Source organism: Callionymus lyra, chromosome 17, assembly GCF_982586985.1.
Source record: "Callionymus lyra chromosome 17, fCalLyr1.hap1.1, whole genome shotgun sequence".
NCBI classification, from domain to species: Eukaryota; Metazoa; Chordata; class Actinopteri; order Syngnathiformes; family Callionymidae; genus Callionymus; species Callionymus lyra.
This window is the reverse complement of record NC_141834.1, coordinates 18,312,189-18,326,252: the sequence shown is the minus strand read 5'-3', so window position 1 is coordinate 18,326,252 and position 14,064 is coordinate 18,312,189. Positions and strand designations below refer to the sequence as shown.

At 39.5% G+C, this 14,064-nt stretch overlaps 1 protein-coding gene across 1 annotated transcript; it reads right to left on the bottom strand.

The window, feature by feature from the left end:
- Positions 1 to 5,926: 5,926 nt before the first annotated feature.
- On the bottom strand, positions 5,927 to 13,153 carry LOC148062850 (uncharacterized). Its single transcript, XM_087812381.1, has 5 exons — positions 13,055 to 13,153; positions 12,895 to 12,978; positions 12,173 to 12,820; positions 7,204 to 7,548; positions 5,927 to 6,123 (listed from the first exon to the last, which is right to left on the bottom strand). The coding sequence occupies exons 1-5, from the start codon at positions 13,116 to 13,118 to the stop codon at positions 5,927 to 5,929; spliced, it is 1,338 nt and encodes a 445-aa protein (XP_087668507.1). The 5' UTR covers positions 13,119 to 13,153.
- Between the last annotated feature and the right edge of the window lie 911 nt (positions 13,154 to 14,064).

Sequence of the window (14,064 nt, the reverse complement as noted above, 5' to 3'; positions counted from 1 at the left end):
AAAAAAACGTCTTCTTTCTTGTCTCTTTGAAAATATGTGGATCATTATGGCATCGATTGAAGTTTGTTGAACTAAAGGTTATTATGTATAGTTTATGTCAATATTTGCTCAGTTTTATGCCAAACATTTAAAGTGTTTGGTGTGAGCATGTGTGTAACGCACAGAAGCTGCTGTGATGCAAACTTTACAGTTGAATTTAATTCTGTGTTCTAGTAAAATTGTGTGTACATGTTGTGTTCATTGACTTAAAATCCACTCGTTCATTAATCATTAACTATCAATAACCACTGAGCGATGACGCAGGAGTCGCTCAAAAGGATGCGTTCAGGTGCAGCGTGTATTTCTGAAAACACTTAACAGACAATTAAGTCTGAAGCATAAAGTATAATTTCAGGAATTTAACTTTTAAAAAACATGTTTTTCAATACACAAAAGAATATAAAACTTTATTTTTAAACTGTATTTATCATATTTATATACATAGACCATTAATATGTGATTAACATAAGAATCCAATTGATGAATATGAATTTAAGAAAGTTTTTTTTAGAATTCTATACATTTATTTACTACAATAAATATCTAAAGAACCAAACACTGAAAAAGAAACAAAACAAGTGAACGACCCAATATTTTCTACTCAACTCATATATTTATATCATATTTTTTAACCTTAATTTCTGGTTATGTTGTTTATTTTTATGCCATTTCCCATAAATTCATTCTCTATACATCGTTATTTTAATCTCAATTTACAAGTATTTTCATTTTTTCTATAGTTTCGAATGTGGTTCCATCAAACTCCCTGTGTCACGATCTCCTGTGGAGAGTTCTTCCTACTTTGTTTCCTTTTCTAATCATTTAAATGTTCTTGGGTGGGAGTTCCTGTCTCCTAGCCCCCCCGCCCCCACAGATGTGTCCCTGCTTTGTTCTTTTGATCCACGACCCAAGGTGTGAAAAGGGCAGACAAACAGACGTTTAAATAACCGTTGTCATGACTCTACGTCTGTTCCAAGCTTGCCTTGAGAGTTTAAGCTCTTAGATGAAGCTAGTAATTTATACTTTATATTTTGTTTATCTTTTAGCATTCATTTAAGTATGGTGTATACGTATAGTGTATAATCATTTTTAATCTAACAACTCCCCCTGTTGACGTGGCCTTTATAGGTCACATCATAAACAAAAAAGTCCAATTTTCTAAATCAATGGTTGTTCCGCAGCAACATTTTATAGTTTTTTATCTAATATTATCATCTTCCCAACAACATATTATTATCATGTACCCGCACACGCTATATGTATAACCGAAAGTATAATCAGTTGTCTGCAATATTAATATTTTTTTTAAATGTTGACACAAGGTTTGGCCTTATTCAGAAGTGGTCTTTCATCATTCTTTCATCATGTTTCTCAGTAGTCCAGTCCATCAGCATTATCGTTATCATCATCATCATCTGCAGTCGGTCTGATTGTTCTTCATCTTCAATAGTCGGTGTGACTGTTCTTCTTCGTCATCTAGTCCTCTTCGTCCATGTCCCGATTCCAGGCGTGCAAAGGAAAAAACCGATCCCAGAAATCTGTCTTCTTCGATCTTCTCCGAGTCCATCTTCTTGAACCTACACACAAATAACCTTCATTCAGGAGTAGCTCTGACCAAAACAATTGTTTTTAATTAATGTAATAGAATTGGGTAATTTCCCCATGTACTTATCCGCTTGTTTCTTCTGATAGGGGAAGGTGTTTGATGATACTTCTCTTTTGAGTGCGTCTACTCATCCAGGTCAGAAAGTCCTGCGTTCCCTTGACTTGATTTTTTATATCCTCCACTGATTTTGACCCTGATTGAAGAGAGTTAAACACACGTCCACTGCCCTCAAGCCTGTTATCTGGCAGTATGAGCCGACGACAATACATCTTCTTTTACCCCATTGGTTTTGTTGTTCGTGTTTATTTTGTATTTTTATTATTTCCATATTGGTTCTATTAACATTTTTTATATATTTTTTTATTTCTAATTTTAATATATATTTTATTTCTTCTTTAGTTTATTTTACATCTAGTTCAGTTTTAGTTTTAAAATGAGTTAATTCTTATTGTTAGTGTAGTTTAAGTTATAAGTTCATTCTTAGTTTTAGTTTGCTTCTCTTTTCATTTTTCTTTTCTTTTTCGCTTTGATTTACCCGGGGCGTCCCCCATTAGGACATAATACCAGGAATCCCCAAATTAGGAACATCACTTTCATCAATACTGTTCATTCATTGCTCATTCCATTCATACATCAACCTCCCCTATAGGACACATAACATCTTTTTATGTTACCTGTCCTTTGGGCTACTGTTGTCTGATCATCTCATAGATCACCTTGATCCAACTCCCCCTGTTTAACTACGCCGTCTCTGCTGTAGTCCTTCTTGTGGAACCTGTGAGAGTCTTAAGATGTTATTTTACCAGGTTTCCTTCTTATGGTGGTGTGACTGTTCTGCACTGGTGTTGGTGCCACCACCTGCTGTGTCCTATTCCAGGTATCTCCACCTGAATGCAAATTTAAACCCGGATCCTCCATGACCTTTGTTAGGTCATTTTTAAGGCTTTCTTTGTCTCAACTGCAAAGGAGAACTAGACATATTCGTTAAATACAAGAAAAACATACAACTTTTATTTCTGCAGAATTGAAACTGGGGTGTTATGTTGTCTGACCTCACCTGTGCTGAACTTTGGAAATCATTCCTTTACCATTCAATTAAAACCTACGTCTATTTTATATGAAACCTTTTAAGTTTTTATTTTTCAAATGAATGTCACCACTATTTATTTATGTTGCTAAGACTTCTCTGTCAGAACCATGCCTTTTAAATGAGATTGTCAAGCATTGTACAGTAAGGATGCAAGAGTAACCATTTTCACTTTCATTGATAAATTCAACTTCTGTAATTAGCAAATTCCTGATAAAAAACATATCTCATGGGCTTTGTAATGCAATTTTCTTTCAAAGCCAACTAGAATCCTCTGTGCATCACCGTCTTGCCCCGAAAAACATCTTTCCTTTTGACCAAATGTTTTTATCATTACTTATCCACAGACCTTTCTTAACCGACCATTTCAGCAACTGATTCACACCTCAACTTCTACTCAAAATTCCTCTCCTTACCTACAACTTACAACTGATGGACACAGGAGTGACTTCCTCCATGAGCCTGACATCATCACCCCCGCTGCACCACGGCTCATGTTGAATTGTTTACCACCTGTGGAATCTCAGCAGGGGTCCGTGTCCTTTGTTTTAACTGTCCTCACAACACAACTCAGCCTCTGTGCAGCTGATTTAAAACATCTCCCATCCTGTAATTACACAACTTAACACATTCAGTTAGTAATGGCCATAAAATTGAATTCCTTTGTCTTACTTATTATTAATCTGTCATTTTTAGCTTTTCTTACTGCTATCACTGGTTTGATGAGGGCTGAGGATTCATATCAGGTAGGGGTAGGTGATGCCGCCGGCCCCTTCTACTCGGCTTGCGGAACTGTGGTCCTGCATGACTACTAAAAAATGTAATGTAATGACTACATCCCCTTTTTATTTTAAGAGATTTGTAATATGCTGGGATCTGTGGGTAGAAAGGACATTCATTACTCCAGTGACCTGGTTGTCCACATGAAAAATCACTAATCACTAAACAACATGCTTGTTCTTTTCCCCCTAATGACTTCCAGTTCTATGGTAATGTTTTTCACAGTTTCTTTAAGAATATCTTCTTCAGGAATCTCCATGTCCCAGTCAGGCAGACTTCCAACCTTTCTCTGCTTTTTAGCCCATTCTTACCAGTTTTTCACAACATTTTTCCGATCCAACAGACTCATTCTTTCCACATATAAACTTACAGAGCGAAACAATACAGCACCACATGATGATCCTATTCCACGAGACTGCCATTTTACCCGCAGTTCAGATACATCCATTTCTTATTTTATTTTTTCCTTATTTATTTATATTTTATTTATTTTTACAATCAAAGAAAGCTATTTTTACCCTTTTAAGAAAACTCATAGAACTTACAAGAAAAAACTATTTTTTTTAAACCAATAGAAACTGAAGAATTTCTTCACACAAAACTTGAAAAACACGCATTAACGTTGCATTAGTCAAGAAAGCCTGTTTTTTTTTTTATCACAATATAGGTACTCACTATGCAACCAACGTAAACATAAAAAACGACAAGAGTATTTCAACTTGTTTCAATAAACTTGCGGCACCAACCTCGCAAGAAATGCTTTTTTTCCTCCCCCAAAAATATTATAACACGCTTGAATACTTATTTTATAATGACCAAAAATCTTTATAAAAAACTTGTAATATTAAATTCACAAGCAAAAAACGCATTTTTAACCAATAGAAGTCTACGGTAGTTGACCGTAAAACTACTTTTTCATATAACTTGGTAAAGACCAAGTAAGCCGTTTTTACTCTTTCTTTTTAAAATAAACTCGCAGCATAAAACGTTCAAGAAAAAAAACATTTTTTAGCTAATAGAAATTCAAGAAAGCTTATCTATAAATTTCTTTATTTAAAACTTGAAAAACACACATTAGCGTTAACGTTGCATTAATCAAGAATGTTGTTTTTTGTTTTTTATCATAATATAAGTATTCATAAGGCAGCGTAACCTATAAAAGCCTTTTTAAAGAAAACATTCCATTCATACTCTCGGGGGTTAAGCGTCTCTAAAGGGGTGAAGATAGATGCCTCTACAACATGCCAATAGATATAAATTTGCCACTTGAAATAATCCCAAGACAATTTTATTCAATCTTTGGTTACTTTATGTGCCGAGAGTCGTAACGGAAAACCTCACCACAACAACAACAAGCTATCTTTTTGTTTGCCTTACAAGAGGAACCAATCCACAACTCATCCAACTCACACGGCTTCAGACATCGATTAACTCAGCCAGACGAAACTGAATGCAGAAATTAAATAAAAGGTTTTCTGCTTACCTTAGTTTGGGCCCATTCGTTTGGCTGAGAAAACTTCAATCAGTCGCCGTCTTTTCGTCCAAGAATCTCCACTACAAATCCGGGTAATGGCACCATTTAAAACGGTCAAAACTCGGGTCCGTTCCGGGTGTTCCCACACGCTGTCACTTCCGGGTCTTAATAATTTGCTTTATGAAGACAAATGGTCAATGCAGAGTGTCACAGGTCGTTTATTCGCCGCTTCAAGTCAAACAAAATACAAGCTTTTCTGATAGCTCCGGGAGAGACGGTCTCGATAGAAACAATAGAAACATCGCTATATTAAAGGCAACTTTCTGGGACGAGAGGTCCTCCCCCTATCGCCCTATTGGTTCCTTCAAACTCCCTGTGTCACGATCTCTTGTGGAGAGTCGTTCCTAATTTGTTTCCTTCTCTAATCATTCAAATGTTCTTGGGTGGGGGTTCCTGTCTCCTAGCCCCCCCCCCACGGATGTGTCTAGCTTCGTTCTTTTGATCCACGATCCAAGGTTGAAAAGGGCAGACAAACAGACCTTTAAATAATCTGTGTCATGTTTCTAATTCTGTTCCAAGCTTGTCTTGAAAACAGTGTGTCAGTCTGAGGGAAATGTTGATTGTGAATGTGTATTCAAACGTTTAATCTCTTAGATGAAGCTAGTAATTTATACTTATCTGAGACGAGATAAGCAACAGAGATTATTTAACAATTAAAAAACAGGTAACACTGAAAATGATGTTAAAGGAAAACAATAGTTTAAATAAGAATAGGTTAAGTGTGTTACTGCAACATTTTTGAAGGTTCAAGACGTCTTACTTGGATAAAAGTTTCTCGTCAAGTTGTCCTCCCTCTTCATTCTCTCTATCTCTTCACTCCTGTTGTGGTTTCTCTCCATCATCTCGATCCTCTCAGTCGTGAGAGCTTCTCTGTCCTGTTTCAGTTGATCCCGCTCGGCCTCGCAGACGACCTTCTCCCCCCTGAGGGCGTCACGCTCTGGTTGAGAATGTCTCGATCGGCGGCGACCACGTCTCGCTCAGCTCTCAGGACATCCTTCTCTTTATCCAGTGTGTGGACCTTGCTTTGGACCTGGATCCACTGCAAGGTCAGGTTCTCACACTTGGTGTTGTCACCTGCTGCCAATGAGGAACTCAGGATCAGGATCAGGATCAAGATCACCACGAGAAGAAAGAGAACCAGGAGCACCGAACAAACGGCAGCAGGTCTCACACTCCGCTCTGACAAAACATGAATCAATCTAAGAAAATAAAAATAATTAAGTCTTTTAAACAACTTGTGTCTAAACAAGAAGGATCCGTCTCACCTGCAGTTGATACAAAACTCTGAGAATTCTGAGCCGCTCTAGTAGAAGAACTCACATTTCTCCGATCCTTAAAACTCTTCACTGGCTGCCAGTTTATTTCAGGATCCATTTTAAAATTCTGGTTCTTACTTTCAGATCTATTTATGGTCAGACCTTCCAACAGTGATCTGATCCAGACTTACACCCCAGCTTGGGCTCTGAGGTCTGTGGATCAGAATCTACTGATGGTTCCTGAACACGCTTCAGGACCAGAGGAGAGAAATCTGAATCAGTCTGTTGCTCCTAAGCTTTGGAACCATCTCTGTGTTTGATGATCTACTGACTCCTTCAAGAAACATCTTAAGACATTCTTATTTGCGCTTTTCCCTGATTTTCTGGGACTCCTGTGTTTGTCTTATGTTGTCTTGATCTTTTATAGTATATAGTTTAACTGTGTATTTTTTTTTTATTGTTTAGCGCTTTGTGACCCTGGTCTTGATAGATAAATAGAACTTTATTGATCCCTCAGGAGATCTCTTTCGGGAAATTGTTTTGTCTTTTGCACTTTACAAATAAACTTTACTTACTTACTTACTTGGCTCGTTATTAAAGTGTTGCATCACGTTTTGGGAAGAGAAAGTCAGTCTCAACAGAATCAACAGCAAAGCGGGCGTGCACAAAATCCTTATTTCCTCTTCCACAAATTCATATTCAGTGGTGGAGGTTGTTCACCTTGACCAAAGACAACACAAGGGGTACCACAAACTTATTTTGTTTTCGGGCATCTGGGTCACTATGACCCTGAGATAACACAAGGGTTCTAAAAAAAATCTGACAAAAGATCAACAGTGGATTTTATTCTGACATTTCTATCACGTCTACTTCTCACAGACATAAGGATACATATTACTACATGGAACATCGTCCCACTTCCTGGTTTTACGGAGAACTACCACACAGTCCTCCCTGTTGTTAGCGTTGTTCGGCTCGTGGACCGACCAGAATCCCTCGCCCGCGAAATCCACCCCGTTGGCCCACATCCACTTCCCCTCCTCCTCTATATCCGACAAGCCGATCCAGGTCTGGTCGTAGAACCTGGAGATGAAGTCGTTCTCCTCCGAGGAGTTGATCACCACCAGGTGACCTTTGCGGCTCTCGCAGTCTCTCTTAGCGAAGATCCGACCTGTGTTGTCCCTTTCCTTGGAGATGTAGTAGCACTTGCTCCGGAATGCAATCCAGCCGTAGGGACATGTTCGTTCTGTGGTGCAAATACAGAGTTTTTCATCTTAATAGGTCATTATATCAACAAGAATATTAGTCTCATTTGATTGAGTTGAGATTGACTCATAGAAGTCTCTAAAAGTGGAGTCACTCTGGGACTGAGACCCAGTAGGAGTCTACATAGGTCAACGTCGGTGACTTGTGTTGGCAGATAACCATGGTATCAGACTCAGGAGTAGCTGACCCTCTTCTTTAAAAAGCAACTTATACAAAAGTGAATGGCTACAGATAAGAATTAAAAACTAAAAGAGCAAACTTCTATTTGTAAAAAACAGAACTCCCAGGGCCTTGTAGTTACGTAACAACATGTAAAACATGTCCAACAACACCAACCAATAACAATTAATGATCCGGGAAAACATCTTAACCTAAGACCAGGATAGTCAAACTTAATCACACAAGGGGCTGACTGTTTCAGAGATCTCTGGACAAATTACTGTCCATCATTGAACACTGTCATCAGTGAACAGAGAAGCAGATGGAGTGAGTAAGTAACTAAGTCAGTAATTTATATTTATAGAGCACTTAACAATCAACAATAAACAATAAAACTCAATATATACTTATAAGGTCAACATAATACTGAGAACAACACAGGAGTTCCAGAAAATCAAGGAAAAGCCTGCACAAATAAAATTGTCTTAACATGTCTTAAAACGCAAAGAGAGAGGAAGATCGTTCCAAAGCATAGCCCCCACTTCATCTTGATCTGGTGATCAACTTTGTTAAAGGCTGAGGATGGATCCAAAAAACTAGAACAGTGTATTTACCGGAATCAGCCGACATCATGATGTCACTGGACACTTTCAGTAAGGCTGTCTCTGTAGAGTGATGTTTGTGGAAGCCAGACTAAAACTTCTCATAAATGTCACTGTGATCCAGGAACAAATACAGCAGCTCAGACACCACCTTCTCCAAGATCTTGGACAAGAAAGAGAGCTTAGAAATAGGCCTAAAAATGAAGGTCAGTCGGGTCTAAGCCTGGCTTTTTAAGCAAAGGCTCCACAATGGCATGTTTAAATGCATTGGGAAACCCTTTGGAAAGGGAGAGGTTCACTATATCGGTAACCCAGGAGTCAATTACATCAAATACTTTGATACAAAGCCTACAAGGTAGGACGTCATCTGAGCAAGAGGAGGGTTTCATCTTGTTCACTAGTGCCGAAATATCAGCTAGAGATACAACACTGAAGGAAGACCACAAGGAGGAGACAGGCTGAGTGTAAGCAGGGGTTCCACACAAAGAGGGAGATATTTTCTCTTTGATCAATTTAATTTTGTCAATGAAAAATCTAAACAATGTGTTTGATTAAAAATTATTATATACTATACGTATATGCCATACCTTGTCTTATTGCTATTTCAAATGATCTGTTAAGTGTTTTTTCTGCTGTGTCTTACAAATGCATTGCTGTCAGCTTCACAGAAGACAGGCATGAGTATTGATCGTGTCAAACAACACTTTGGGATTTGCTGCTATCAGTTTCTTGATGTAATCAGATCTGGCTGTTTCCACCATATCTCACTGTATGAAGACATCAGATCCCTGAGGTGAAGTCTTGGCACCTCAAGTTTAGTGAACTTCCATCTTTGTATCTTGTTATTTGTGTTATTTCCTTTGATCTATGCTCTTTATATTTGCACTTTGTCATCCCATTGCACATTTTTTTTATTTGCTCTTTGTTCTTGTTTTATGAGACTAACGTCTGCTGTGAACTGAACATCCGATTTCAGGAAGGAGATCTGCAGAGTGATTAATGAAGTCCAATCAAATTTTCTTTGTGTCCGTCTTCCATCAAATTCCTTTCTTTCTTTCTTTCTTTCTTTCTTTCTTTCTTTCTTTCTTTCTTTCTTTCTTTCTTTCTTTCTTTCTTTCTTTCTTTCTTTCTTTCTTTCTTTCTTTCTTTCTTTCTTTCTTTCTTTCTTTCTTATTGAAAGTCTCTATATCAAGGGTTTTAAACTCAACTGGTTGGGGGGCCACCATAGGTCAATTCTTCTGGAGAATGGGCCACATGCTGGGAAGTCTCTCAGTTTATTTGGAACATAAGGTAAGGTAAGGTAAGGTAAAACGTTATTGATCCCTCAGGAGGTCTCCTTCGGGAAATTGTTTTTTTCCAATAGCCAATACATACAGCAATTTTTTATAAAAAAAATCAAAAATAAATCAAAATAAAATAAGAACAAGAGAAATAAAGAGAAAGAACACCATTACACAATCTAAGTCTAAAAGTTAAAAACATAGGTCAAAGAAAAACAACAAAGACAAAGGATACAAAGACTAACAGAACAGAACATCCAGATACTCTCACTCCACTCCTGCCCCCGAACTCAGAATTGTACTTTTTAATAGCCCGAGGGATGAATGAGTCCCTGAGTCTATTTGTTTTGCACCTGGGTAGGAGCATTCGTGCACTCATTCTGCTTCTCTGCTCACGGATGACAGTGTTCAGAGGATGACTGTCATCATCCATGATGGACAGTAGTTTGTTCAATGATCTCCTCTCAGCAACTGTCACCAGTGAGTCCAGCTTCATTCCAACCACAGAGCCAGCCCTCCTGATCAACCTGTCCAACCTGTTGACACTCCTCTTGGACACATTTCCACCCCAACACACCACAGCATAGAACATGACACTGGCCACCACAGACATGAGGAGCTTCTTGCAGATGTTAAATGATCGAAGCCTCCTCAGAAAGTACAGTCTACTCTGAACTTTCTTATATACATGATCTGTGTTGCAGGACCAATCCAGTTTACTGTCCAGCCACACGCCAAGGTACTTATAGTTTTCATCGCCAGCCGGCGCTGCTAAGGAAGAAGATGGAGGACGCAGGAGTTGGGACACAGCTGGCAGCATGGACGATGGACTACCTCACCAACAGGCCGCAGTATGTGAGGCTGCAGGACTGCAGGTCTGAGGTGACCATCTGCAGCACCGGGGTGCCTCAAGGGACAGTGCTGTCACCTTTCCTTTTTTCCCTCTACACGGCGGACTTTACCTATGACTCCAGCAGCTGTCACCTCCAGAAGTTTTCTGACGACTCGGCCATTGTGGGCTGCGTGTCTGGGGGGGGCGAGCTGGAGTACAGGTCAGTCATCAAGGACTTTGTTGACTGGTGTGAGAGCAACTACCTTTGCTTAAACACCGGTAAGACAAGGGAGATGGTGATTGACTTCAGGAAAAAGTCCCCACCACATCAACCGGTGAGCATCCAGGGCTCGGACATTGAGCTGGTGGACAGCTTCAAATACCTGGGGGTTCACCTCAACAATAAACTGAACTGGTCCACACACATCAACGCCGTGTACAAGAAGGGCCGAAGTCGCCTCCACCTCCTGGGGAGACTGAGGTCCTTCGGAGTGTGCAGACCACTTTTAAGGACCGTTTATGACTCTGTGGTAGCCTCTGCTATCCACTACGCTGTGGTCTGCTGGGGAGCAGGCAGCACGGACCGGGACAGGAAGAGACTGAACAGGCTGGTCACGAGGGCCGGCTCTGTCCTGGGCCGCTCGCTGGACTCGGTGGAGGAGGTGGGAGAGAGGAGGACACTCTCCAGACTATCCTCCATCAGGGACAACGCTCTTCACCCACTGCACCTGACCGTGGAGGAGCTGGCCAGCTCCTTCAGTGGCAGGCTCAGGCACCCCCAGTGTAGGACGGAGCGTTATAGAAGGTCCTTCATCCCAACTGGTGTCAGGATATTTAACTCTCTACTTTAAATATCCTGATGCTAATCCGTAGTGTGTTTTTCTTCTCGTGTGTTTTTTATTTTATTTTTTTCCGTTTTTTATTTCTATTTTATTTTGTTAATAGTGTCAATTTCTAATTTTGTAAATAATTTGTATATTTTTAAGATCGTTTTTATTTTATTTTGTATTATGTCTTTTATTATTTCTTTTTCCTTGCACTTTATTTTCTTCCAACTGCGCTGTTGTGAAAGTGTGTTTCCCCTCTGGGGATGAATAAAGCTTTTCTATTCTATTCTATTCTATTCTATTCTATTCAACTATCTCCACCTCGTCGCCTCTGATGGACACTGGACGTGGCTTATATATTCAATCTTACTGATTGACCACAGTATGTCAGGCTGAAGGACATCACGTCTGACACTGTGGTGTGCAGTACAGGAGCACCTCAGGGGACAGTACTGGCCCCTCTCCTCTTCCCCATCTACACTTCAGACTTCTGCTACAACTCAGAGCTGAGTCTCGTCCAGAAGTATGCTGACAACACTGCCATTGTTGGATGCATCAGGGACAACAGCGAAGACGAGTATAGGAGTCTGATACGTGACCTTGTGGACTGGAGTGAGAGGAACCACTTGCTCAAAGACCAAGGAGCTGGTCTTGGACTTCGGGAGGACCAATATATGACAAATTTGAATTATTTTTTGTCGTTTAATCTTTAATGGATTTTTTGTGGTTTGACTGTAAATTTTGATTTTTTTTTTGTAAAATTGTATGAATTAATTATTTTTATAAATCTGCCCCATTTTTAACTTTATAATCAAAGTGATATAAATGATAACATTTGATGTGATGATCTTTAATCCTTAACCTTCTTACGACACTTCAACACGACATATTCAGATTGACTTACGCGTGGCGTCTAAGGTCAGGTTCGTGCTTTCCAACAAAGTGTTGTATTTCTTCTGCAGCCCTTCCGTCATCACGGTCAAGTTGTTTGTACTTTCCATCAACGTATCCTTCTCAACTCTGAGTCCGCTCTGCTCCACTTTAAGCAGGTCCAGTTCCTTCTTCAGGGCGTCCCTCTCAGGTTTGATGACGTCCTGCTCATCCTTGAGTCCATCACGCTCTGTGACGAGGGCGTCCTTCTCACCGTTCAGTGCATCCCGCTCCTTTTTCAGGGTGTCTCTTTCAGGTTTGAGGGCATCTCGTTCTAGTCGGAGGAACTCCCGATCCACGGCCAGGACGTCTCTCTCGTTCTTGAGGGCGTCCGTCTCATTTCTCAGGGAGTCCCGTTCGCTTTCCAGGGCGTCTCTGTCTGGTTTGAGGACGTCGAGCTCTGCTCTGAGGGAGTCTCGATCCACACTGGCCACATCTCGCTCGGCTCTGAGGGCGTCTTTCTCCTTGTCGAGCGTGTAGAAGTTGCTCTGCAGCTGGATGTTTTTTTCTGACAGTGTTTTGTAGCTGGTCTGCAGCTGCATCCACTGGTGTGTCAGGTTCTCACACTTGTTCGGACTTGTTGGTATCAGGGAGGTGCTGTGAGAGTCGTTGGCTCCAGGACCTGGAGAACACATTTTGAATCAAAATAAAGAAAACAATTAACAATATTCGTTATAAATATTTCACAAAACTCACCTCTTGCAACTAAGATTAGAATCACAATAAGTAGGATTAGAACCAGCAACCCCATGCACACTGCGGCAGGTCTCCTCCACCATCCTGGACCAGAACAACAACACAACAAATTAAACAAATGAACAATCTACTGTTTAATGGTTTTAATGTGTTTTCTCACCTAAACTCTTCCTGCTTTTGTTCCAAGCTTCACTTTCCATCAGGTCCATACTATTGTCTCCCATGTCACTGTTGAATGTCACTGACGCTTTGTGTGTTTCGTGGGCACTAACTCTGGGGTTCCACCCACAAAACAAGCTGTCGCTTGAAGAAGTTTAAGATGTGTGATTGTGTTTTTGCAGAAAATAATACACTCAGCCTCAGGGCTGGGCTTGAATCTACAAACACTGAAGTAAACAATTAGAAATGTTGATATATATATATATATATATTTATATATATATATATATATATACATGAACATTTTTTAAATTCATGAATGGATTTCTATATTCTAGTAGTTACGTTTATGCAACTTATTGCGTGACACATTTTTGAAACTCTCAGCGAAACTTACATTTCCTCTAAAATCAGGAAGTGTTTCATTTTTGGCCATTAGTCCAGCTGAATATTATTATTATTATTGTCGATAAAAAAGACACTGAAAATAAAATAATAAACATGACTTTGATGCTTTGAATGTGTAGAAAAGTCCAAATAATTTCTAAAATATATTTTTTATTGCAAGGAAATATATAAATATTTTTCTCAACATTGACAGAATTGTGCTGAAAGGATGACCTGCTGAACAAAATCTATGCTCCTCATTAGTTTAGCTGAAAATGTTTCTGTCAATCATTTGAGATTTAAGATACATTATCTGATCCTGCGAACCCGCCTGACCACGTAACTGCTACGATGAAGACGGTGACAGACACACACACAAGTGCAATGTTCTAAGAAAAATCCTCACGAGGACTTGAAACTTAAGTATATACTTTAAATATGAAATAAACAAATCAATAAAAATGGGTAAATGAACAAAAATGTAAAGATATAACATATGATAACTGAAGGACATTTTCAAAAGAAAAAGTCAGAACAAGATCCACTTAACCCTTGTGTTATCTCAGGGTCAAGGTCAAATGCATATGCAGTGGTTGTGGTCGTTCACCTTGACTCAGAGACAAC